This window comes from Monodon monoceros, unplaced genomic scaffold (genome assembly GCF_005190385.1).
Source record: "Monodon monoceros isolate NGI ecotype Baffin Bay Population unplaced genomic scaffold, NGI_Narwhal_1 Super_Scaffold_8, whole genome shotgun sequence".
NCBI classification, from domain to species: domain Eukaryota; kingdom Metazoa; phylum Chordata; class Mammalia; order Artiodactyla; family Monodontidae; genus Monodon; species Monodon monoceros.
The window spans coordinates 74618212-74644067 of NW_021703785.1; the positions used below are offsets into that span (position 1 = coordinate 74618212).

Genomic DNA, 25856 nt, shown 5'->3' on the forward strand with positions numbered 1-25856 from the left:
TTCCATAGCTTCTGATTGCTTCCTGTATGTTTATCTTCCCTCAGATATAACTTTTAAATTTTTTAAAAGTTTTCTTCTGCTTCCTCCACGGTAGTTTTTTCTTGCACCTTCCTTTTATTTGGATGTCCATCTTTCCAGTTGGAAGTTTCCGTCCTTTCTCCAGAACGAGAAGACACCAGACAGGAGGCTGTGGACATGAGCAGGGGCTCCTGCCAGACTCGGGGGGGCTCACCGCGGGGAGCAGACTGGGATCTCTGCCTCTTGTCCTGGGCTCGTCTGTTTCCCGCGGTGGGGGTGTGCCCCAGATCTCCAGCTTCCTGGGCGCTAGGCTGGGTCTCCCACCCGCCCTCCTGTCAGTCCCGCCTGGCGTCTGTGGCCCTCAGCCTCACCCTCCCCTGAGCCTCCAGACCCCATGGGCGTGGGGAACGCTGCATTGCTGGGGCAGAGGATTTTGGAAAGGGCTAAACAGGTTATTTTACAGACTTTTAAACCATCTACTACACCCTATCTTCAGGGTATCTGCTTAATCCAATTCCTGGGATGCTGGGGCATAAATCACTAGCTCTTTGTTGGATGTATTTAGCCTTCTAGACACTAGTGTAGTGACTGAACACGTGGTGTCTGGAGCCACCCATGGGAACCCTAGTTCCATCACCTCCTAGCTGGTGAGCCTGGGCAAGTTACTCAGCCTCTTTGTACCTCAGTTTCTCCATCTGCAAAATGGGGATAATACAACTACCCTACAATGGCTCCTAGTGAGGCCAGCACACAACCCACAGCCCAGATCTGGCCCACAACCTGTGTCTGCGTGGCCTGAGAGCTGAGAATGATCTTTACATTTTTAAAAGGTTGAAAAAAACTCAAAGAAGAACATGAGACAAAACTGTTAAGAGGCCCACAAAGCCTAAAATGGTTCCTATCTGGCCTTTTACAGATCGTAAAAGCCTGGCTTTCAGGGCGATTGCATCAACTGAGTTAATGCAGCTCAAGTACTAGAGCAAAATAAAGCCATCCTTCCCTTTATTCCTCAGTTTGGAGACGTTTACTTTCACACGTGTGATGAAGTCCATAGCGTATCGACAGCACTTAGAGCCACTGAGCCCACACGAGAGCCCAAAGGGCTCAGTTAATAGAACAGACACCCCAGCTTTTAGAGGTCAGAGAACAAGGGGGATATCATCAAAATACCAAGAAGAGGCGTTATACAAAGTAGAAGAATCAGGAGAACGTAGAATACGGGAAACTAAGTTTTAAAAAGCATTTCAGAAAGAGGCAGTGACCTGCAGCTGCTGGCTGGCTAGTAACACGAGGCCTCAGAGTCTCCACGGGTCCTGGTGACACAGTGAGCTCGCCTAGTGGGATGATGGACAGAAAACTTCTCAACATTTAAGAGAAAACAGGAGTTAAGGACCATGAGGACAGACAACTCTGAGGAATTCTGCCACAGTGTGAGGGCAATTTCAGAGGATTTTGAAAGACAAGCCCTACAAGGGACCGCAGGCTGGCAGGAGAGGCCCACTTGCTGTAGGTGAATGTGACGGGGACCCACGGAGCCTTCTGTCGGCTTGGACACCTCTCATGTTTTCCACTGAAGTAAGAGGCAGGGCAAGCAACTCAGCACACCTCGCCCACTGCCTGTTTCTGTGCAGCACATTAGCCAACGATGACTTTTTTACATTTTTTAATGGTTCAGAAATTAATTTAAAATATTTCGTGACATAAGAAGTTTAAATTTCAGTGTCCACAACTAAAGTCTTTTTGGAACACAGCCATGCCTTGCAGCTGCGTGCCCTCCAGGGCAGCTTCACAGGGCGGTCCGGCCTCTCCCAGCGGGGGGCAGGCAGGGCTTCATGCGCTGGGTGTATTGCTCGTGCCCCCGTGTCACGTATTTATTTTTTTTTACCAGTGCAAACCCACCACGTTGAAACAAAACGTTCTCCAGATGTCACGCCCCATCACTGTTATTGAATTACAGGGCGTTTGTTGTGCTGCTTTTGCAAAGACCCCCAGCTGTGCTGAAGGAATGCGATATGCACAACACGACCAGACTGGGGCTCCATCCCGGGGTTTCCAACTTATGAGAGCGCGACGGTCAGAAAGCTAGAAAACGCGAGATGGAATACCTCATTCCAGCAGGACTTCCTCACAGAACATAAACATCCGAATGAGGCGGCAACCAAAGTCAGTTTCCATGCGGCTCATCCGTCGGCCAGGTGCGCATTTATGGAGCAAATCAAATCATCTGATTGCAGCAGCCACAGAAATGTATCCAGAGAAAACAAGCTCAGCCTTTTGGCAAAAGAGTAGCTCAGAGTTGAAGAGTCAAAAATTGAAAAAGGAGGCAAATGTTTTCAAGTGCTTTTCCTCAGCTCTTGAAAAGATTTTTTACCCAAATTGCTTAGCTGTCTCTCCAAGAAGTCAATGCCGAGTCTGAAGGGACTGAAGACTGGCCTCCATGATTTGCCTGTAGGGACAACTACAGACAAGAATGTCTTCAAACAAGCTGACGCAACACTCACTCGGGAAAACCTGAAAGCGGCATCTGGGAAGATGTGAGTAACGGTGCAAAAACGCGCGTGGAGTAGAAGCCACCTTCGTTGAAATGGAAGTGTTCAGGGCGTTATCCGCTCACCAGCGGGCCCTGAGGTGAACACTGAGCCAGAGGTGTCAGGGCAAGCCCCTCGCGGGGACTCTCCCGCCATCAGTTCTGGGTGTTGGGTCACAGGCCACACGCAATCCACGGCCAGGCGGCCCCCGGGCCAAACAGGCGGAACGGCACCCAACCACTGTCACGGGAAATCAGCTGTTGTTGCAGGCTTGATGAAGTTCCCGAATAAAGTCAACCTAAAATGACGAGCGCGGGGTGTACCGCCCTGCGCCCCCATGGCACGTATTTATTTCTTACCAGTGCAAACCCACCACATCAAAACAGTGTTCTCCGAGGCAGTGCTTGTACACAAAACACACTGCCGTTACTTCCAGCAACAAATGCTGCCTGAATCCCAAGTAACGTCACTTCTCAGGCTCCCAAGCGAAAGCAGCAGCACCTCGGTTCCCACACACGTTTCCCACACACGCAGAGCAGGTACATCTTCCAAGCTCAAACGACAGCTCCAGCAGTGTTTTTCAAAGACCAATGCAATTGTAAAGGAAAATTCCGTATTTCAAATTTTACTTAGCTTTTGCAACTGAGGAGATTCCCTCTAATCTTCATTTGGAAGTGATGAATCTGCAACATAATGACTTGCTAAGAGGCAAACATCAAAGTGATATCAAAATCTGGGAAGTTGTACAAACGCCTCCCAAGTGAGAAACATGCTTAATTAAATCCCTGTGCTCACGGACTGAGAGCAACATGTGGCCGTACTTATGTTTGAAAACACATTTTCCAAAGAGAAATACATAAAAGCTAAGAGATGAACATTTGCAATCAATTCTGATGACAGTGAAAACTTCCATTCTCCTCACTGTAGCTGTGTATTAAGAAATGTTGTACTCAATTATTATATTTCGAATTTGGTCAGTAAAAAATCTGTGGAAATTTGTTTTCTCTTGCAAGTGCCCACATACCGTGCTTCATGTTGTCTCAAATATTGACTCTCTGGTCCTTTACGTGAGTTTGCTGACCCCTGAGCTTCAGTATGGGGGAAAGTGTTAGATTTGAGGAGAGAGGAAAAGATCTGAAGATAATTGAGGAGAAACAGTGGGTGGCCAGAGCAGCGGGTGAGGGGCAGGCAGGGCACCTGCTCCAGGGCCGGCTGTCCGTGGCCCCCAAGTCCATCTGCCTACCTTCCAGAATTCTGCTGCTGCTCAGCCTTTACTCTGGTCTTGGTAGATGCTTACGCGACATTCCTTCTATCAGTGGAAGCAGTTCCTGGATGGGCCGGCGTCGAGCAGAACAGGAAGTGGACAGCAGAGGGGTGAAGGGGCACTCAGACCCGGGGAACATCTGAACTGGGCTCACAGCTGCACCACTCACCGAGCTTTACTTGGAGACCATATCAACAATGCCTCATGGGCTTTCCCACAGAAAGCACTCCAGCAACTATTCATCTCATTCCCACAGCCACCCTGGAAGAAAAAAAAGCCTCTAACTTATGGGAACAGGCAGACAAAATGTCCATCTCCAATGAGCCGGGCGGCCACTTAGTCACGGCGAAATGAAAAGCTTGCGTGTTCACAATTCGCTGTAGCTCGATGTAGGTGAAACTAAGAAAGCGGGACTGAAAACACAGAAGGCTCCCGTTAACAGCGAGTCCTTCCACGGATATATGGCTTCTCTCAGTGAGTTTCCTACAGGGGGTCTTTCAAACTCTGACCGAAAAGCATATTTCAGTACACAAGTACAGAACAACTTTCATGAGAAAAATGCCCGTATTAAGTTCTATTCTGTTCAATTCTATTTCATTTTTTTAAAAAAATGTTTGTGGCAGATATTTTAAAATAAATTTATTTATGTTTCACTGCGTTGGGTCTTCATTGCTGCACGTGGGCTTTCTCTAGTTGCGGCGAGCGGGGGCTGCTCTTCATTGCAGTGCGCGGGCTTCTCATTGCAGTGGCTTCTCTTGCGGAGCACGGGCTCTAGGCGAACGGGCTTCAGTAGCTGTGGCTCGAAGGCTCTAGAGCGCAGGCTCAGTAGTTGTGGCGCATGGGCTTAGTTGTTCCACAGCACGTGGGATCTTCCCAGACCAGGGCTCGAACCCGTGTCCTCTGCATTGGAAGGCGGCTTCTTAATTACTGGACCACCAGGGAAGTCCCAGAAATTTGCATTTTTAACAAACTTCACAAGTGATTTTTAAGTGTTTCTATTTTGATCACGACTACAAATCATCAAGACCTACATCCCAACCCCTCGGCCGTCATAAATGGAAGGTTACAGGAGCTCAAGCAGCACCAGCGAACGCAGGGCAAATCGGACTGACACACACAAAGCAACCAGGAGACTAGCGTCAAAGGCGAACCAAAAAGCAGGCGTTATTTCATGGATCGTAGGTCATGCTCCCCATGGTTCACTTTCAAGGTGCTTGAATGTTAAGGTACTTACAATCAATAATTCACTCAGGGCGTCCCTGGTGGCGCAGTGGTTGAGAGTCCGCCTGCCGATGCAGAGGACGCGGGTTCGTGCCCCGGTCCGGGAGGATCCCACGTGCCGCGGAGTGGCTGGGCCCGTGAGCCATGGCCGCTGAGCCTGCGCGTCCGGAGCCTGTGCCCCGCAATGGGAGAGGCCACAACAGTGAGAGAGAGGCCCGCGTACCACACACACACACAAAAATGCTCAGGGGAACTACATTAAAAATACTTATGATCTATCAATGCAAAGGTAGAATATAAATGTAATTTATATACAAATCACATGAACATATGCATAAGGACCAGATGGAGGAAATATTGATATGCCAAGAGGGTGAGGTTTCAGATATATTTGTTGTATTAAAATGTTTCCCCTTTATTATTAACAATTTAATATTCTTTACTGCTTTTACAAAATAATCTTACCCAAAATATTTTTTTTAAATCTAAAGCAGAATATTTACCAAAAAGAATGAGAATTGTCCAAAATAAAAAAAAATAAAAATTCACTCAACAAACATTTATGACCACCTAGTGTATGCTGGGAGCTTCTCCAGGTGCTCGGGACAGAGCAGGGAAGCACACTTGCCCCAGCCCGTGACCTTACCTTCTGGTGAAACACCTGCTCCTGTAGCATGGCGCCCGTGACCGTGGCCGGTGGTGCGGCCCTGCCCTATCCGGGCAGTCGGCGCCCACTCTCCCTCTGCAGGACGGGAAGCAGGGGGCACAGTACAGAGACCTGGCCTGCACTCAGGACTGGAGAGCTGGGCTCACTAAGAGCAGGGGCTTGGTAAGTTACTAGACCTGTGTATTAAATTTATTTCATCGTACAAGTGATTGTGCTCAATAAGGCCCATGGCCCCATCTTACTCTGACATTCCATCACACTTTCACTTCTCTCCAACTAGACTAAGTCTTTGAGGAGTCCCAGTACCTGGCTTAGGGTACCTGAGAGAACCATCACCCGAGTGTTTGTTGAATGAATAAACAATGGCTCCAGGGAACGACAGCAGCCACTCAGAAAGCCCTATCACATTTATGTAGAACAGTCATGCTACAAATACTGAGGCAAAAAGGAAAGTAAAAGAAAGCAGTTGTTCTTAAGTCTCAGCATTCAATAATGGCTCTACAACTGCCATTTTATTTATGCCTGTTCTAAGCATTCCTTGCATTTTCCTTTAAATTGAATTCGCAAATTTTACGGTAAGCCTTCAGTTACCTCTACCCAAACTAAGTGATACAAGAGAGAAAAAATACTAGATGTTTTACTGAAGGAAAATACTAGATCTGCCACTAGTTTTATTACAGGCTTGCAATTCCTCATCAGCAAGTCTGAGATGCAAGAAGTTTGAAAATCTAGCCTTTTGTGCTTGTGACAAAAGCCGAGCTAAGCCATGCAAAGCTTTCTGTGGCCGCACACCACTCACCCCGTCACTACCGATACCTGATTTATCGCTGAGAAGATACTGATTACAGGGTGTTGCCCCGAGCCCACTGAGGGGCCTATGTAACCTACAAGCACACGTTATTTTTGAGAATGAAAATTCTGAATTCTAAATCCCCAAGAATTTCTGCTAAGGGACTACAGTATACTTACAGTCGTACAGAGACAAAAAAGCAACTGAAGCCTGGTGCTGTACACTACTGCCATCTGCTGACGGCAGTTTAGAAGTACAAATACGTAATCAAAATGGAAACGTTTCATCTGCTCATAGGGTTACGAGCAGCGACACCGGTGATTTAAAATAAATTTGAGATTCTATTTTTTTCAAAAGCAATTGCTATGAAATAAATCCTCAGTGGCTGAAGTTCTTTTAAATTTCTATAATGTATTGGACCTCGTATGTTCCATCCACATCACATAACCTAGAAGCGGAATTATCTTAATTCAATGTGGTTTCATACTTTTCAGTATTATCTCTAACTCATGCTCTAGCGACCCCTTTGGGTGCTATTACAAGTTAGTCTGAAGGCCAGAGGTGAGGACTGATGCCACCAAAATGGAACCATTAAAATAACCAGAAATTACTCCACTGACCATTTCTTACAGAGCCATAAGCAATCTCAAGGTTACAAGAATCTAAATAAACCACAGGTGGTGCTAATTCTATGAAAACTACTCTAGACCATAATAGCCTTTTAGGGTATTTCTGAGTGTCCACAATCTTGTCTGTTTTAAACTATTATGGATACATTCCCTACGTGTTCCCTAGGAGTTAAATAACCATACAAGTATATCTTGTTTACCCTCATAATTGTAACCTTTGGAACACTGCTGTCTTAATCTTTTATTTTCTCTCCCTCCCTAACTACCATGGTTGGTAGTAGCTCTTTAGCACAGGGGAAATATGAAACAAAGATTTGTTGTTTAGATTTTGGGATAGTGAGTTTTCATGTGCTGAGTTTACCTCTGAGGAGTTATCCAACGATACAATGACCTCCGTTGGTATACCCACAGGATCTGTGGACCCCCCTCCGGTTCTATTCCTAATATGTACTTTATTTACAGATTAAATCTTAGTTTCTCTTTGGTTCTTTTTTCTCAAAAGGTCTAAATTCATGCATTGTTTAACTCAGTAATCAATTAGCACATTATATTCCAGATATTAAGAACAACTTTCTCTTGTCCAGTTCATTATAAGGCAGGGGATTACAGCAACTTATTTGGGGTACCCCTCTAAGGTAAATACCCTCTAGGTATTTTGGGGTACCTAGCTTCTAAGTAAAGAGGGAAAAAAAAAAAGCACAAATTGAGACAGCATTTTAAGTGTTTCTGCTCTCAGATCCAGACTGACACAATTAACCTGTTCTGGTCATCAACTTCTAAATTTATAAGATCTTGTTACGAGGTATCATTTTCAAGCATGATATACCCAGAAACGACAAAAAAAGTACTTAATACAGGAAAACAACATTAACAATGGTCTATTCCTAAGAACACAGTAGAATGGAAAAATTAAAATCCAAAGAACTTCTCTAAAAATGAGTAAGGGGCTTATTAAGGGGGAAAATTCAACGGTATTGTAATTTCGTTAAAGAAATTTATTCTTTAAAAATATTTTCATGCACACTTTCACGACCGCGTTGTTTGAGGGGGTAAGGAGATGATCCTACAGGCAGGGTCCACTCAGAACATAAGTGATACGCGTATAACAATACATTTTGGAAATAACTGGCAAAATAAGAGTGTAAATTTTCATAGTGGTTTAAGACTGCAAGACATTTAAGATCTCAGATTAAATGGACCGATTAATATTAGAGTAGTACAGACCAAAACTGTGCGATGGTACCACTTCTGCGTCACTGTGACCCTAACACGGTGCACTCCTAACCACCGCAACCACAAAGCAGTCGCCCAGGACCGAGGGAAACCCCATCAGAAAACAGTGACGGAAGTCTGAACACACAGCACAACACGCACCCTCTCCCTAGCTCAGTGTGTGCAATCCACTGGTAACAACTCCACGCAGGAGGAGAGAAAGAAACATGAACTACTATTCAAACAGAAAGTATTTTTATGGCCAAAAGAAGAGTTGAGCTTCTTGCCTAGAAAAGTCCTTTAATATCTTACATTACCCAATACAGTTAAAAGTCTTAAAAAAAAAAAAAAAAGGCAAAGTGTTAATGAAGATTCAATTCAGCATGGGAAATTCATTTTCTCAATATGGATAAAAACTTTTGTATTGATTCATTTTAAACGGCAAAATCTTCAGAACAGAAAAATATAGCATCTCCAACAGACATCTAAAGGCAACAATATTATATTTACAGGATGCCGTCATCAGAAATCTCTAAGCAGCAGAAAGAAACTATCATTTCACTACCCTTTTCTCAGCAGTCATCTAGGACCACACAAACTAAGGAGATTCAGGAACGAACGAAACATATTCTAGATGAAGCAAGTTTCACAGGACAAACAATTCTCATAAAATAGTATTATTTTTTTCTCCCCCCCCCCCCCCGAGAGTCAAGTTACCCAATCCTTGGATTGCAATCAAGACAAAGACAAGAGCTCTAAATCCTTAATCATATCAATATCAAAACTATGTAGACACTTCTGTTTAGAAAAGCCAAAATGTACAATAAAGGAAATGAAAATAGCAAGACAAGGTGCTATTAATAGTGGGATCACAGCAGAAATGTAGGGTATTTGGTAAAATATACATTAAGTGACATTTGGGGAAAACTTTATTGCTCTTGATGGAATATAGCACCAGTTCAAAGAATAAAAGATGGTTAGGATTAATCACCTTTAGTCAACAATATGCATTTATATGAAAAGTGCTTAAAGCAGTAGTTCTGGAAAAAGGCGAGGATGAGAAATGTTTTGTATTATATATCTTAAATATGTTAACTACTTCATTAAACAGACAACAAGCAATCTATACCTATTTAAGTGTATGAGATTTGCTACTGTCAGTCTGATTATCAAATCCAGAAATACAAAATCAATTAAGGGACAGAAACGTTATTCAAACTTATAAAACAAGTTAGAACATTAAAAAGTAATTTTTATGCCAAAAATATCTGTTAATTATTGCTTAAATATACAGCTGATTGCACTCGTGAAATTTTCCAAATCATAAATGAGAAGATTTCTTCTGAATGTTAACGTTTATCCCAAGGAAGAGAGAAATATTAAGGGATGTGTAGACATTGCTTAACCACTGTGGAAAATAGCCCAATTTCCCCCAAACAGTTTTAATAACGAACATCACTGTGGTGACTGAGGAACTGCAAACAAGACTACATGACCACACTCAAGCTCTGTGAAGTCAGCCAAAGGATTTCTTCATGATAACTGCAGCCGGCACTTCCTCGGTCTTTTAGAAGGTAGGATTTTATGTAAACTTCTTGTTCTAAAAGAAAAGGTCTGAATGGATAAATCGCTATGCAGAAGTACAAAGTTTTTTAATGCAATCTTCTGTAAGAAGTAATTAAAATGTAAAAGCCAAACAATCTAACATCGAACGTAAGTAATTTCCTTCAAGATACACTTTATCCATCAGCCTGAACCGTCAGTCACTGCCCTGCTAACCCTCATAGTGAAACGGGTGCTATCTTACTCAAACTAGCTCGACTTTCCGTGACAACAGTCTCCGGAGTGGCATTTTTAAACACCCGGCGTGTGCATCAGTCATATGTGAGGGCAGGCACAAGAATTCTCATGAAGTTGGTGAAGCTGTGGAGTGCCACCTGGGGATGGAAACATGACCTGTATCTTCAAGGGGAGAGAAAAACCAAACGCTTATGAATGAAGGGATTTGGGATACTTAGGGTTGACACAGAAAACAGAATTTTATATTTTCATCATTTTTGCAAAGAAAATGTCTCCATGATCATGTTATCAACATCATTCTTTATATATGTGTGTGTATACACATATGTACATGTACACACACATATATATAAGTATATATACATAATTATTATTGTTTGGGGTGATGCAGAAAGCCACAAATGAGAAAAGGACACTAAGGTTTTAATAAGGGGAACAAAAAGTTCTGTTCACCAGTATAGATTCACATTACAGTACACCAGTATCGACAGCATTTTCTTGTCTATTTTTGGTACAGAAGATGGTATCTCTCTACATAACCTGGTAAGGCTTCAGTAACTAAAGCATAAAACAAACAAACAAAACCCCCGCAAAAAAAACAAAACAAAAAACCCAGCCTATTAGTTTACAGTTTATTTTAAAAATTCTGAAAGACACTGCAAGTTCTAAACTTTTAGTAGGTGCTCCCCACACACAACCATCTTGTCAAGAACCCAGCAGAAGAGCCCCCTTTCCAGGAAGCTTTGCAACAGCAGAGGTGGGCAATATGGGTGTTTCTTACTACAAGAAAAAATTATACATGGCACATTCTCATTCATATCTTGTAATGTAAAAAGTTACAAACATACCTAATCAAATAAATAATAATAAAAAAAAGAATTTGAATGTATTTGTAAGTATCCTAAAACCACTACATAGAATAATGGCAACTTTCACTCACAGATTATTTACAAGGTAATACCCAGTGTGGGTACACTGCTACAAAACTCAAAACAGAAGGAGTAAACTTGAAATGTTTTCCATAGTAAAGATCTAGCAGCATGACTATCTAATGCTGTTTTCTCCCGATTGCTTCTAAAACGTTCCTTTTACTCTGTGTCTTCGTCCAGTTCATAATTGTCTTTATCATAAATATCTTTTACTAAAAGAACCCGTACGAGCATATTTTCCAAGGTGTTTCGGTCCAGCGAAGCAGACGTGTACCAGACAGGGCTGTCTGCAGAGCTAGAGCGTTCTGGTTGCAAATAGAAAACATCCATTCTCTGATTAAGATTCTGTGGACTTCAGGAGAAAGGAGAAAGTCCATGTCACAGTATGTACACGAAATTCCTCACAACTTCCTTCTTTTCTTTCAAGAATAATTCTGCTACCATTAACCACATTACATGGGCAGACCACATGCATAATTACCTACATTAAATATTCTATCACTGAGATATTCTAAAAGTTAATTTCTACAATAAAAGATTATTTTCCCACTATAATTTCTGTATTTCACTGAATCCAAGACACCATCGATAGAAACATTATTTTTAATCATTATTTTAATATTGCCATTTAACAAGTAAAGCACTGCCAATTATAATTTCAAGATGCATCAATTATAATATGCATCCCAGTTTCAGAGACAGTATAAAATGTGAGAAATGTGTCTTAGAATTGATGAAATACAGTAAAACATAAAATAAAAATACTTAACAGCGTTACACAAAAGAAATAATTTTTAAAATAAGATAATACTGAGATAGGAATTTCCAACTAATAAATAGTTACTACCATTGGAAGATCCAGATACTGGTGCAGGGCCACCCAAAACTATCGTCAGAAATATTAATTATTAAAAATAATCATCCTATAGGTGACATTACTGCTTTTATGGTTCTTGAGAGTTAACCTGGAGAAAATTTATAAAAACAATTTACGAAACTGTTTACGTAAGAAAATACATTCTGAGTTCATGCTTGCCTTTTAAAAAATTAGAGTGCATACTTAAAATAATGAACAAGCATAAAATAATTTGTGGTCTCCAAAAATTTCACTGGTTTAAAATATTTTAAACGCCTGTTGGTACCCGCGGGAGAAAGCAGTGCTGCAGTTGGAACGCACAGGGCCCTGAGAAGACGCTGCGCCCTGCCGACACCTCAGGGATCTCCCTCCAGAACCGAGGACTCGCCTCTCTCCACCTTCTCACCAGGGCGTCACTGGGACCCAGGCCCAGGCAGGACTGCTCTCTGCTTGCCACAGCAGAGCTGGCTGCAACAGAGACACCACAGCCCAAAAAGCCTAAGACATGTACTGTCTGACCCTCTACAAGTACAGCAGTCATTTCATTAGTAGAGAGCGATTTCTTAACATGTGCTTAAAACATGAAGTATAAGCTGGGTATTTTATAATAACAGGACTAAAAACGTTATAAGTGAAAGGACTTCATAAGCGAGAAAAGAGAGAAATCTAAAAAAAAGGACCAAGGAAAAAAATGTCACCTCTTGGTGACATAAATTCACAGCAACTAACTGTTACTACCATTTAAAAAAATCAAATGTCATTAACACTTACCTTTTAGACAAGTAGCATTCAAACATTTTCACAGGACATCTAGAAGGATTGGCTGTATTTTCAATTTGTTCAAATACTGGCTCATCATCTTCATGTTTTCTTTTTCCAGTAGTAATTTTATCTTAAGAAATAAAAATCACATAAACTTTCTAAGACCAATCTTGAAGAAAGGTGACACCATTCACTCTGATCACTCCCAGTATCTCTTACACCAAAGAACGGGACCAGGTGTGCTTCAGAGCTCTCAACTGTGGCTTCTGGTAATTCCTAATTTTAAGACAACATAGGCTGTCTTATCTTATGAAAATGACAGTCCTTAGGTTCTTAACAAGTGACCAGGTGGTCTTTAGTAAGGCAAGGAGTGGCAGTCCCTGCCACAGACAATCCCAAAACGAAAACCTGTTACGCTACCTTCATTATCTGTTCCACATAAGGAAGACACTTGGTATCGAAGACATGCTTTATTTTCCATTGTTAAAGGGTTTTTTTTCCAATGCCTAAACACAGTGCCAAAGGAAAGCCTTAAGTGCTGTTCCACTGTTTTCAGGCCAAAATACTTAGTGTTAAAGTAGAACAGGGTATTCAGAAGAGCTACTGGAGAGTGTGATCCTAGCTGTTTTATCCTCCAGAGATAATCTTCTTCAACTCGAGAAAATATTGACCCTTAAATAGAGAGAAAGATTTTTAAAGAATTACAATAAACAGTTTTCATGTAACCAGCTAGAAACAGATAGAAGTTAATTCAAGAACAAACCTAGTCCAATCCTCCATTCACTCCAGATCAACTGGAATGAATTTCAGAATCACCTATGCGGCTCTGAAACAACACAGAGCCGGGAAACACAACAGACTACACAGCTAGCACCCCCGGGGTCAGGCCTGGAGTCTGCTCCTGGTCTTCCAGAGGACAAGCAGACCATGGTCAGAAGGGAATTTTACATCTGCAGAAATCCTGAAAAAAAATAGGTGATTTCCATTCAAACAAGTTTTCTTTATACATCTAAAACAGAGGTTTCTTACAGAAATTTACATCAGAATCTCAACTGGAGGACTTAAGAAATGAGCATCCAGTTTCTTACTCCAAAGAAAGTGGGTCACGTTTATTACAAAGTTCTTCATAAACACTAGCTATCAACCACATTCATTTCTAATTCAACGAAAGACGGACCGATGCGTCCGTGAATAAGTGCTCTCTCATTTAAATTATTTCCTAATTATCTGTAGTACACTTTCTATAAACACAGAAAATCCCAGCAGCAAGTGGGCGACATTTTATTTAAAGGAGCATTACCATCTGGAAGTATGCTTGGTTGCCAACTTCGGAGTATTTTATTCAATTCTTGCTCAAATGTCTGGAATCCTGGATCAATAAATATGTTGTCTTTTCGATTACTACCATACAAGTACTACAAAAAAAAAAAAAAAACTTGAAGGATTTAAGATTTATATGAGCTAATTACAGACCACTTATACTCTATTTCCTAAGGAAAAAATAAACGTCTTACGTCTTTGTCTTTATTAGCATACTAATAAGAGATGATTGCCTTCTCTATATATCTGGAAATCAAAGAAACGTAAGTTACCAACTAATCTGTTGCTTAAAAAACTCAAAGCTGAAATACAAAGGCTTCTCAGAACGTAAGAACTGGATGAGAATCTTCAGTCTGTCAGATACAAACAGAGCACATGGCTCCAATGCTCAGGACACAGTCCACGGACGCGAAGGGTGAGGGCAGGGCGGGAGGGTTTCTGTGCGTGAAGCCTCTCCGAGCAGCCTGTGAGCTTGATGCTTTTCCCCTTGTTTCCTCTCTATGCCCCACTCTCCTTGAGTTAGTGCAAATTTATGAATCTTACAACTTACTATGACAAACCTTAACAGTGAGGGTTGCTAAAGAATGACTTAAACACCAAAGTTTGCGAACTCCATCTCCAGTGGGTAAAAAGAACGCTCAAGTAAAATGTGTGACAACAGCACAAAGAACGGGAGGTGGAAACCGGGATCACAGGGCTTGAGGTTACCACATGTGAGACAGGGCAAGAAGGTCTGAAGGTATGTAATGATTAACTGAAGACGCACACTGCAAACCCACTACAAATAATTTAACAGGCATAAATAATAAACCAATGATGGAGATAAATGTAATCACAGAAAAATAATTCAAAAGAAAGCAGAAAAAGACAAAAACGAAAAAACCCCACAAAGAACAGATACAGTGACCCCTCATCCAGTTTCACTTTCTGTGGTTTCAGTTACCCACAGTCAACCAAGGTCCAAAACTATTAAATGAAAGATGACAGAAATAAACAATTCATAAATTTTAATTGCAGGCCATTCTGAGAAGCCATGATGAAATCTCGCGATGTCATGTCGTCCCGCCCGGAGGGACGTGAATCACCCTTGGTCCGGCGCCGCACATCAGCCACCTGGTGGCCATCTGGGTTGTCAGATCCACTGCAGGGTTGCAGGGCTTGTGCTCAAGTGACCCTTACTTTACATAATTATGGCCCCAAAGCAAGAGGAGTGAAGCTGGCAATTCGGACACGCCAGAGAGAGGACGCACAGTGCTTCCTTTGAGTGAAAAGGTGACAGTTCTGGACTTAATCAGGAAAGAAAAAAATCGGATGCTGAGGTTGCTGAGATCCACGGTTAAGAACAAATCTTCTATCTGCGATGTCGTAAAGCAGGAAAAAAATTCAGGCTAGTTTTGCTGTCACACCTCAAACTATAAAAGCTACAGCCACAGAGGGTGGTCAGTGCTTAGTTAAGATAGAAAAGGTGTTAAATTTGTACAATAAGATTTTTGAGAGAGAGAGACAGAGACACCACATTCACAGAACTTTTATCACAGCATATTATGATTAGTCCATTCTGTTAGTAATGATTGTTGTTAATCTCTTACTGTGCCTAATTTACAAATCAAAACTGTATCACAGGTAGGTGTGTAGAGGCCACTGTAGTATACACAGACTTCAGCCCTCCAGTGGGGATCCTGAAGTATCCCCTGTAGATAAGGGGGGTCAACTGTATAACAAGCACAAACAAGCAGGATTTTCAATCCAGTGATTAATTACATTAAATGTAAAAGGTCTAAACCGGGGTCTGCACTACAGTCCTGAAGGCTGGCCCGCTGCCTGTTTACAAATACAACCAAGTTTTCTTAAAACAGACTGCAAGCGCCCAGGCTGCTTTCCACAGATTAAGTATGGCCTACAGAGCCTAAAATGTTTACCAGCCGGTTCTTTAAATAAAAAATTTTGTTGGTCTGAACACACCAAGACAAATATTATCAGACTGGATTAAAAATTTTTTTAATTTGAAAAACAAGGCCGGGACTTCCCTGGTGACACAGTGGTTAAGAATCCACCTGCCAGTGCAGGGGACACGGGTTCGAGCCCTGGTCCGGGAAGATCCCACATGCCGCGGAGCAACTACGCCCGTGTGCCACAACTACTGAGCCTGCGCTCTAGAGCCCGCGAGCCACAACTACTGAGCCCACGTGCCGTGCTCTGTAGCAAGAGGAGCCACTACAATGAGAAGCCCGTGCACTGCAACGAAGACCCAATGCAGCCAAAAAAAAAAAAAAAAGAAAAAAAGAAAAATAAAAAACAAGGCCCAACAATATGCTGCCTAAAAGGCACCTACTTTAAACCTGGAGACACAGCAAGTGGAAAGTAGAAGGATGAAGAACATAAACCATGTGTGTGCTAACCAGCAACTAGGCCACAGCACCATCATCTGAGTTGACCTAACGTTACTCCCGCTAGTCAGAAGGAAGATTAGAAATAAAAGCACCAGCTCTTCAGGACAATTACATAAGATCTGGCGGCGGGGGAGAGGGGGGTGCACACTGTTTACAAAACAAAGGGAATGCTCGCCACTGACTGAATTCACTGAGCTCTGACCCAGACGTCTTCAGGGGCTGACACAACAACTGGGAAGCAGAGGGAAGGAAAGACACCAAAGTGTGTAACACGGTTCCCTGTCCTTGGGGACAAAGGTTCCATGTCTTTTGCCACATTCATAAAAAAGGAGTTGCACGCACATCTAGCCAAGCGCGATGGGGTGGGAGGACCCAGGGGAACAGGCGCCCACCACCCACTCTGGGTAAACGTGGTGTGAAGGACTCGCACACAGATGTAAAACAGTGTGTGAAAGACTGACCGGGACTGCGGGGCTCACGTAGCCCCTTCTTTCTTCCTTAGACATTTCCATATTATGTGAACTTCTGGCGACAGCCACCACCCCTTACACCATCGGAAGAACAGGATTAGCTACCGCATCTGTGAGGGAGGAAAAGAGGCTGGCCCACCCTCACTTCTCAACACACCACCTGCCCCACACGTCCAAAGGGCTTGGAGAGGAAGCCGCGCTGCTTTTGTTGTCAGCCGGGGACGGAATCAGAAAACGCATCACACAGAGAAAGACGCACATTCTTCCAAAATAGCTTCTACCTCTGTACGCATCCTTGAAGTACGAACAAACAGCAATGATTTCTGGAAACTATCTTTTAGACATCTTATCACCACAGTGAGTTTGAAGATTATTTTTAAAGCTGGTTATAAATACCATACAGTCTTTTACAAAAAATTAAATCAAGCCTGTGAAAATCTGTCCAGTGATTAGAAGAGTAAAACAACTGGTTTTCCAATTGTGGTAAAAATACACAGAACATAAAATTTACCATCTTGACCTTTTTTATAAATTTTTTGGCTGCGCCGCACCGCATGTGGGATCCTAGTTCCCCGACCAGGGATTGAATCCGAGCCCCCTGCATTGGAAGCGCGGAGTCCCAACCACTGGACCCCCAGGGAAGTGCCCATCTTGACCATCTTTAAGAGTACTGTTCTGGTAGTAAAAATTTATTTTGAGGAAACATTTTTCAGTTTATAAAGAACCTATTTTAAAAAGAATGGAAATTCTGACGTGTGCTACAACATGGATGAACTTCAGGACATGATGCTGATTTCACGTACATGAGGTACCTGGGAGAGTCAAACTCACAGAAACAGAAAGAAGGGTGGGTGTGCCAGGGGCAGCGGGACTGAGGGATGAGGAGTTAGTATTTAATGGGGACAAAGTCTCAGGTTTGCAAGATGAAGAGGGTTATGAAGATGGATGGTGGTCATGTTTCCACAAGATTATCAATGTACTTTATACCACAGAACTGTACACTTAAAAACAGTTAAGATGGTAAATTTTGTGTTATATGTATTTTTACCGCAATTAAAAAATTGGAAAAAAATGAACCTACTTGAAGACATAATTTATAATCATTAATATTTACAATCCATTTAGCTTTCAAACCTCTAATGGTATTTGAAGTTCTAATATATAAATATTTTGCTACTGCAAAATATGTGATGGTCTCTGAATACACAGTAATTTAGAGCTATGTGTTATTCCCCACCACTGCTTAGATAATCTTAGGCAAATTTCTATCCTGAAGAGGGAAAGTGAAATACAAATCAAGACAATTCTAGTTTTCTCCAGTAATTTATTTCAGCACCTACTACCTGTTAGCAGCGAAATATTTAATTTTAGGCCTATAAACAAAACTCTACATAAGAATATTTCCCCCTATCATTTACCATATTTACAAATACATAGGATGTAAAGCTAGGACCTTTTCTGACCTCTGGGCTCAAACCTGTACTATCTGTTCAAAACTAAAAGTCATTATCGAAAGCGGATCTTCATGTTTATTATGGGAAATGTATTCATTCAAGATTCACAGACATGTGGCTGAAGTTTACCTAAAACCTCTAAAGAATGAAATCTTTTATAAGATGATTCCAAAGAACTAATGAGTACTTACACTATTTAACAAGTTAGAAACACAGCAGAGATGAAACAGACCTATTTGCAGAGGGAAGTCATTTATCTGTTTACATATATATCAGCACAGATCTATATATACATATATACACCATGCCTCAGAATGTTAATTCATTTATTTGCAATTGTAAGGTGGGGATGAAATCAACCTGATTATCATATATATACATGGTAACAAACACACACATCATTAGTCCTGTTACAAAAGATGCATGAGCTTCGAGTGGTCCGTTACTAACTATGTTTTTCACCTAAGTTCTTTTTGGTTTTGGTACACAGTTTTGGAGAACCTGAAGTTCACTTTTAGGGACACAGCACATTATAGCAGAAACATCTGTATACAAAGTAGCTACGAAAACCCTTTATAATATCCCAGTATTTTCGAATAAATTACTTTCGCCTTTCTTGGTAAGCCAGTAAACCCTGATGTTCCGTAATATTCCTGAAGCAAAACATTTTTTTTCTCCAAGAACCTACCACAACAATCTTTCTTAACAACATTATATTCGAAAGTAACCATAAAATCACTCACCTCTTGAATCCCGAGGCAAAGATAATAGATGCTGTCAGGTGCATAATTCTCCCCATTTGGCCTTCGGATCTCATTGACAAAATGGGCCAAGCCATAGTCAAGCTCAGCCGTGGTGTGACAGAGTAGATCCTCTTTTAACTTTACTGACTTAGCTAAAAAGAAATAAAATTTAAAATAATAATTTTTACTGTCTTAAGATTAAGAAACTTTCTGAAATCACTTTATTCTGTGTAAGAATTTACAGGTAAAATAAGAGCTACATTTAAATGTAAAGTACTTTAAGCTACATTCTTGCTTTTTAAAGGCAGTTAATAACAAAAACCTTGATTGTTTTTTCAAGGAAAAACATATTTTTCATGTACAGTACATGCAGCTTCATGGTAATTAATGACTCACTTGAGTACCTTCTGGATTTTCACATACTATGGGTATTCTAATATCAGTCAACATTAAGCCTTTACTGTGGATGAAGGAATGTTCTAAATTTACATGTATTTTCCAATGTAATTCTCATGACAACCCTACAAGGTGGGTACTGTTACCCCCCTTCAGAGCTGGGGAACTGAGATGCTAGTACATGAGGGAACCCTGGCAGTCTGACTCTAGCACCTCAATAAGGCCATACTTCCTACCCTCTTTGTGGTGCCACGGACTGGTCCATGCACAGTAAAGAGTCCGGCCTGCTGCAAAGGGCTCTGTCTGCTTAGAGCAAACTTTCTTCTTTACCCACAATCATCATAATCATCAACTTCAATAGGGAAACAAGGTTTGTTTGAGTTGTACTGACCAGCGAGCAACAGGAGCTCCATGAACCGACACTACCGTAAGGGCTTCATTTGTGCAACACGGTGCATGCCCGTGTGTGTGTGTGTGTGTGTGTGTGCGCGCGCGCAAGCTCACTCATGCACATAAACGGATGCACAGAAGAATAGTTACCAAAATATGAATAAAAACCTTGATTTTAAATAGGACATAGGGGAAACAAAATCAGAACACTTACGAGATTTTAGCTCATCTAATACCAGAAGATCTTCATCAAGCTGCCTCGTTCTGACCCAGTGTTTCCAGGCGTTTACCCCGTACGTGTACTTGAAAGGGAAGCTGCACTCCGAGTTGTCAGAACTGTCATCATGACACTGGTACCCTGACACTGCCTTCCTCTTGGCTCCCTGGTAGTAAAACACCACTGTCAAATCTTCTTTTTCTTAAGCCTATATTATTTCATGACTTTATGTAAGCCATCTCTCAACAAATGCACATTACAAAGAAATATATTTACATGATTAGAACTGACGGGAATTTCTGATCTGAGAACAGTTACCTATGACATTACTTGAAATCTCTCTCCAGGAATGCTGTATTTCTGCATAAACTACTTTGCACAACAGAATCGTATTAGCTACTGCTGTGAGCTGAGAGTCACTGATGAGAAAATACATACATAATAATTAAAATCTGAAATAGAAGGATTCCAAATATTAATGTAAGAGAGAAACTGAAGAACTTCTCAAAGACACCACCTCATAGGAGGTGACTCCTCAACTCCTTCCCACTTTCTTTCTTTCTTTCTTTCTTTTTTTTTTTTTCCGGTACGCGGGCCTCTCACTGTTGTGGCCTCTCCCGTTGCGGAGCAGAGGCTCCGGACGTGCAGGCTCAGCGGCCATGGCTCACGGGCTTAGCTGCTCCACGGCATGTGGGATCTTCCCGGACCAGGGCACGAACCCGTGTCCCCTGCATCAGCAGGCGGACTCTCAACCACTGTGCCACCAGGGAAGCCCCTTCCCACTTTCTTGATGGTACTGTTTGCTGTACAAAAATTTTAAATTTGGATATAACCCAATTCATCTATTTTTTCCTTTTGTTCCTGTGCTTTTGGTGTCACATCTAAGAAACAGTGTCTAACCCAAGTTAATGAAGATTTAGGCCTATGTTTTCTTCTAAGAGTTTTATAATTTCAGTTCTTACATTTAGGTTTTTGACTCATTTTGAGTTCATTTTTGTGTGTGGTGTCAAGTAAGAGTCCAATTTCATTCTACCACAAGTACTCACTCCTTTTTTCAATTTTCCCCTTCTCTTTCTTTTTTGGAGAAGTTTGTGAAAGTCATCTTTTTTTAAAAAAAAACCTTGCTTTATGTTGGAAATCAGAAATACAGAAAGTTGTTAATAAAATGTTCAGAACAATGATATCCGTTTGTACATTTAGATTTGGGATCCCTGAATGAACTGTCCAGCACGTCTTCCTATGTGCTGGGATGTTTCAGCGAGACCAGATATAACAACTGTGTACCTCAACCTCATCAAAAATAACAATGGAAAAAACAGCTCCCTAGAAAACAGTCTCAGTTGTTGTCCAATAATTGAATTTACTTTTTTAGCAAATATGTAAACCTTTTATCAATGACAACCTTTTATCAAGATAAAAATTAAAAATAAAAAGTTGCAATATTCACTCTTCTTCTATGAAACTACAACTAAATAGGATATATTTTTATTACCTAGAAATGAAGTAATAAAAGCTTTACCTCTTAAGTCTTTTTTAATTCCAGAAAACAAAGTACCTTCCCACATTCTCAGGCCCAACTGAAGCTCAAGTACCCTTGCCCTCTATTACACAGAGACAGGATGTGAATGCAAGAATACTGTTACATTTCATACCTTTTTTTTAGATCGAGGTCTAGGCTGTTCCTCATATTCTTCTCCAAAAACAGGTGGTAATAAAAACTCATTTTCCATATCAAGCTCCTCAGCAGCTGACAATTGAATCAGAAGAACTTTCATTTCAAACGTAATAGCACAGACTTATGCTATATAAACTCAGCCAACGAAGGACCACCCGCTGAATGCGCACAAGCACCATGCACAGGGCAGCCTGCGCTGGGTGGAGAACAAACCATTTTCTCTACCTAACCTGGTCTATAAGTTCTGATAACGCCTGTTCATACTCTTAAAAAACACATGTACAATGCGTATCAACATGGAATTTTGTGGAAGTGTGTGATAGAAAAATTACTAAAACCTGAAATTTAATTATAAGATCTAAATGGTCTCAGTACAAATCTGTTTCAATCTAGTTTCAATCTATTAAATCTTTTCCAATGTAAAAGGCTTTACATTCTATTCAATATCCTTATTGGCCATCGATAAAGAAAATAAACAATGAAAAACAGAACACATTTCTTTTACAACAAAAGACCTGAAAATATTTGTTTCCCTTTGAAGGTTAACTTAATTTTCAAAACGATTTTAAGAAAAATACTATCAATATTTTATTTAAATAAAAAGACACCAACACTTCTATATGTGTAAAAGTTTCTATAATAAATTAGTTTTAAGAAAGTTTCTTTTTAAGGCTCTGGGAAATTCCTTTTAAGTTCTGTAAAAGTTTCTATAATATATATCTGTAAAAGTTTCTATAATAAATTAGTTTTAAGAAAGTTTCCTTTTAAGGCTCTGGGAAATTCCTTTTAAGTTCCTACAATTCAACATATGCTTCAGTTTGGAAGTTAACTGCTGAGCTTTATCTGGGTAAAAAAGAAAAGACCAATAATAACAGTACAGGCAATGACATGAACATTAGATTGTTAATGATCATAACCACGATTATGACACCATAACTAAAGTGCAGAACCACACTTCCACTGAAAGAATAAAACAGAATTTCTATTACCTCTGGGGAAATCTATTTCAATGTCCAAATCTGGTTCATATGGTACATCAGGCATGTTGGACTGTGTCTCTGGGTCAGAGTTCTTCAAGAGATCTGAACCAATTATGTCCGTTTCAATAATTACACCTGTAATCAAGCCATAATATCATCAGAAATCAAAATAGAAAACTGCAACAATACCTACACATAATCTGGCAAAAGCCATTTAATTGTAAATGCAAGATATGAATACTTATATTAACATGTACAAAACGAAAAAGCATGCAGCTACCTTGAAATGTAAGCTACTATAAACTCTGTATTAGATAATCATGAATACACAAAAAGTTTCAATCTTGTAAGTTTTGACTGCCCCTCTACAAAGTTAAAAAGCATGCTTTAATAGTAAAAAAAACTCTGTAGAGTGTTTCTAAGAGCAATCTCTTGTCAAAAATAAACTTACGAGCATGGATAACTAATTTTCAACATTCTTTTTGAATTGTGACCTAGGTTTTCACATCATTCAATATAGGCTTATTCACAACCGGCTTCTAACGTTTTGATTGGTTGCTTTAAACACATCTGTACTGCAACCCAGTGAAAAAAGACATTTTATTGAGTTCAGGGTAGTGGTGGGAAACAGAGACACATGCATACACAATGGAAACAAAAGTTTCACAAAACAATACCCTTTCTAGGAGGGATTCATGCTGACATATTTTTTCCGTTTCTTTCTTTCTTTAAAAAACAAAAAACAAAAAACAAAAAACCCAGAAAACACTGGTTGCCACCCACTAAATTCATTTCCCACTCCCTAACCGAGTGCTTGCCCAGCACTGTCCCTGCGCGACGCCCTGTGCTCTGGGTGAGGGGAGCAGGAAGCTCAGGGCGGCCCCGGAGGGCTGAGGCAGGAGAAGCATTCCCAGACACACGTCCTGCTACACCGCTTGGCAAGCACTGCCCTAGCAGAAGTTAAGACAACGCTGGCTTAGATAATGCAACTTACTTTCTTAGGATAAATCAATAAAACAAAATTGGGGATAACCATCATAAAATAAGAGTTTGAGTTATAAAAGCCTACTGCAACTTAGTTTTTTGTGTCTGAGCTCGTCTACTGAAACAAGAATAACTTAGAGTCGATTTTACAAGTTAAATCCTGTTAGCAATTAAAACAGGGACCGTACAAGTTCCTGGGCTCGACGTCAGGGAGCACCTGCTAGATACAGTGCGGGCCTCATAACCCGAAATCCACTTGTGCTGCAGCGTGCCCACACCCGCTCAGGCTGAAGCACAGCGACAGCCCGGCATCGCTCTAACATCAGCCCCCCAACCCCGATGTCGTCCCCCCCCCCCCCGCCCCAGCAGCGGGGGACTCACTGTGGATGTCGGCGCCCTCTGCCTTCCCCTCGTCCTCAGCCATGTCGGTCACTGTCAGCAGCTCTGTGCCCAGGGGATCTGAAGAAACTGTGCTTTTGAGCTCCTCGGCTGCCGCAGGGATCTTCTCACTGCTGTCCGAGGGGACGGGCAGAAACACAGGGACTGGCACCTAAGTAACCAAAGGACTTACTCTCAGGCTCACTTAACATTACAAGGTATTTTTCCAAATTAAAAATCACTCTGACACATGATCTACTTCATAATGCTGCACTGATCAGAAGTTTTGGGAAGAACACATATGTTAAGTATCACAAAGAAAGCCCCGAATACAAGCAGCTACTTTTTGAAGTAACAAGTAATTTTTGAGGCATTTCTGTCGCCAGGGGACTACAATACAGTAGGCCAGCCCTGACACAGTGTCCCCAGCACTGCAGGGGATGACATTTATATGAGCCTCCATTCCATGTATCAGTTGTAAACCTTATGGTTCACAAATCTTTCTTTCCAAAATGAACACAAATATGTTTACACAGTATGTGTAAAGCAGGTGCAGACATCGGCTGAACTTCACCCTCAAGGACGAGCACTTACCTGATTACACACACAGCAACCCCTGGCAAAGCCTCAACCAGACCCAAGTGAACTGCTGAAGCCAAGCCTCCACCCTCTGTCCCACCAGTGTCACTGAAGCAGTCACCGCCAACCCACTGCTGCCCCGCCTGCACCTGAGAGATCTCAGGAGGAAGGGGAGCTGAAAGTCTGACTTACGGGCACAGGAACAGTCGTGGGCACGGGGATGCTCTGGCTGTACATGTGCATGGGCACCGGCACGTACACGGGCACCGGGATGGGCACCGGGACATACTCTGTCCTCCACTCGCCATCTGGGGGCACAGAACGTGTTCAAGGAGCAACGTCAACCATGACCACCACTTAAACACAGCTGCTCAGTCAAAGTAATTTGGTAACAAAGAAAAATTTAAGTGCCTCAGTACCCATTTAAAAGAAGTTCCCAGTTTTCACAAAATTAGGTAAGTTAAAAACAACAGGGACTTCCCTGGCAGTCCGATGGTTAAGACTCCACGCTTCCAGTGCAGGGGGCACAGGTTCCATCCCTGGTCAGGGAACTAAGATCCCACATGCTGCGTGGCATGGCCGAAAACAAACAAACAAACAAAAAAACCAAAAACAACAAAACTGAATGCAGTAGCTGTCCTAAGTTATAGAGAGCACAAACAGAATTTAGACTTTTTTTTTTTTTTTTTGGCCACGTGGCACGTGGGGATCCGACCAGGGATGGAACCTGCACTCCCTGCAGTGGAAGAGCAGAGTCTTAACTACTGGACCGTCAGGGAAGTCCCTAGACTTTTTTTAAAATAGAAAAAAAAAATCTTTTAAAGTATTATATGGTCCCAGACACTCTCACACCCCCACAAAAAGGTTTACTTAATCAAACAATCAGAATACAGCTAACGTTTAAATTTGATGAAAATACGTATCTGAATGATTTCAACTCATTCTGACAAGGAAACAGAATAGTTATGGTTATAGACCACACTCAAAGAGATGGTTTTCTGAGAAGAGCACTGTAACTTTAGTGGGTCTTGGCCCCCAAGGCAATTTTTGATACAGCATTTTATCACTGGTGACATAACTTGCAGGCCTTTGTTAGAGACTGCTCTTTATTAATGATCTTAAATGACATGCTGTATTCTGAAGGCATGTCTAAAACCAGATAAGCAAAATCAACAGAAAGTGACAAAGTGACCCAACAAATCTG

The 25856-nt window shown here is 41.4% G+C and overlaps 1 protein-coding gene across 3 annotated transcripts in view; it reads right to left on the reverse strand.

Annotated features, from left to right (window-relative positions):
* Positions 1 to 10747: 10747 nt before the first annotated feature.
* Positions 10748 to 25856, reverse strand: part of ZMYM2 (zinc finger MYM-type containing 2) — an 87737-nt gene continuing 72628 nt past the window's right edge. For all 3 annotated transcript variants that reach the window (XM_029209891.1, XM_029209892.1, XM_029209890.1), the window contains 10 exons: positions 24845 to 24960; positions 24077 to 24245; positions 22721 to 22846; positions 21709 to 21803; positions 20054 to 20222; positions 19054 to 19205; positions 13977 to 14091; positions 13097 to 13348; positions 12686 to 12806; positions 10748 to 11410 (listed from right to left, as the gene is read on the reverse strand). In XM_029209891.1, coding sequence (XP_029065724.1) covers positions 11218 to 11410; positions 12686 to 12806; positions 13097 to 13348; positions 13977 to 14091; positions 19054 to 19205; positions 20054 to 20222; positions 21709 to 21803; positions 22721 to 22846; positions 24077 to 24245; positions 24845 to 24960 — 1508 coding nt within the window. In that variant the 3' untranslated portion in view covers positions 10748 to 11217. The remainder of the gene's footprint in view (positions 11411 to 12685; positions 12807 to 13096; positions 13349 to 13976; positions 14092 to 19053; positions 19206 to 20053; positions 20223 to 21708; positions 21804 to 22720; positions 22847 to 24076; positions 24246 to 24844; positions 24961 to 25856) is intronic.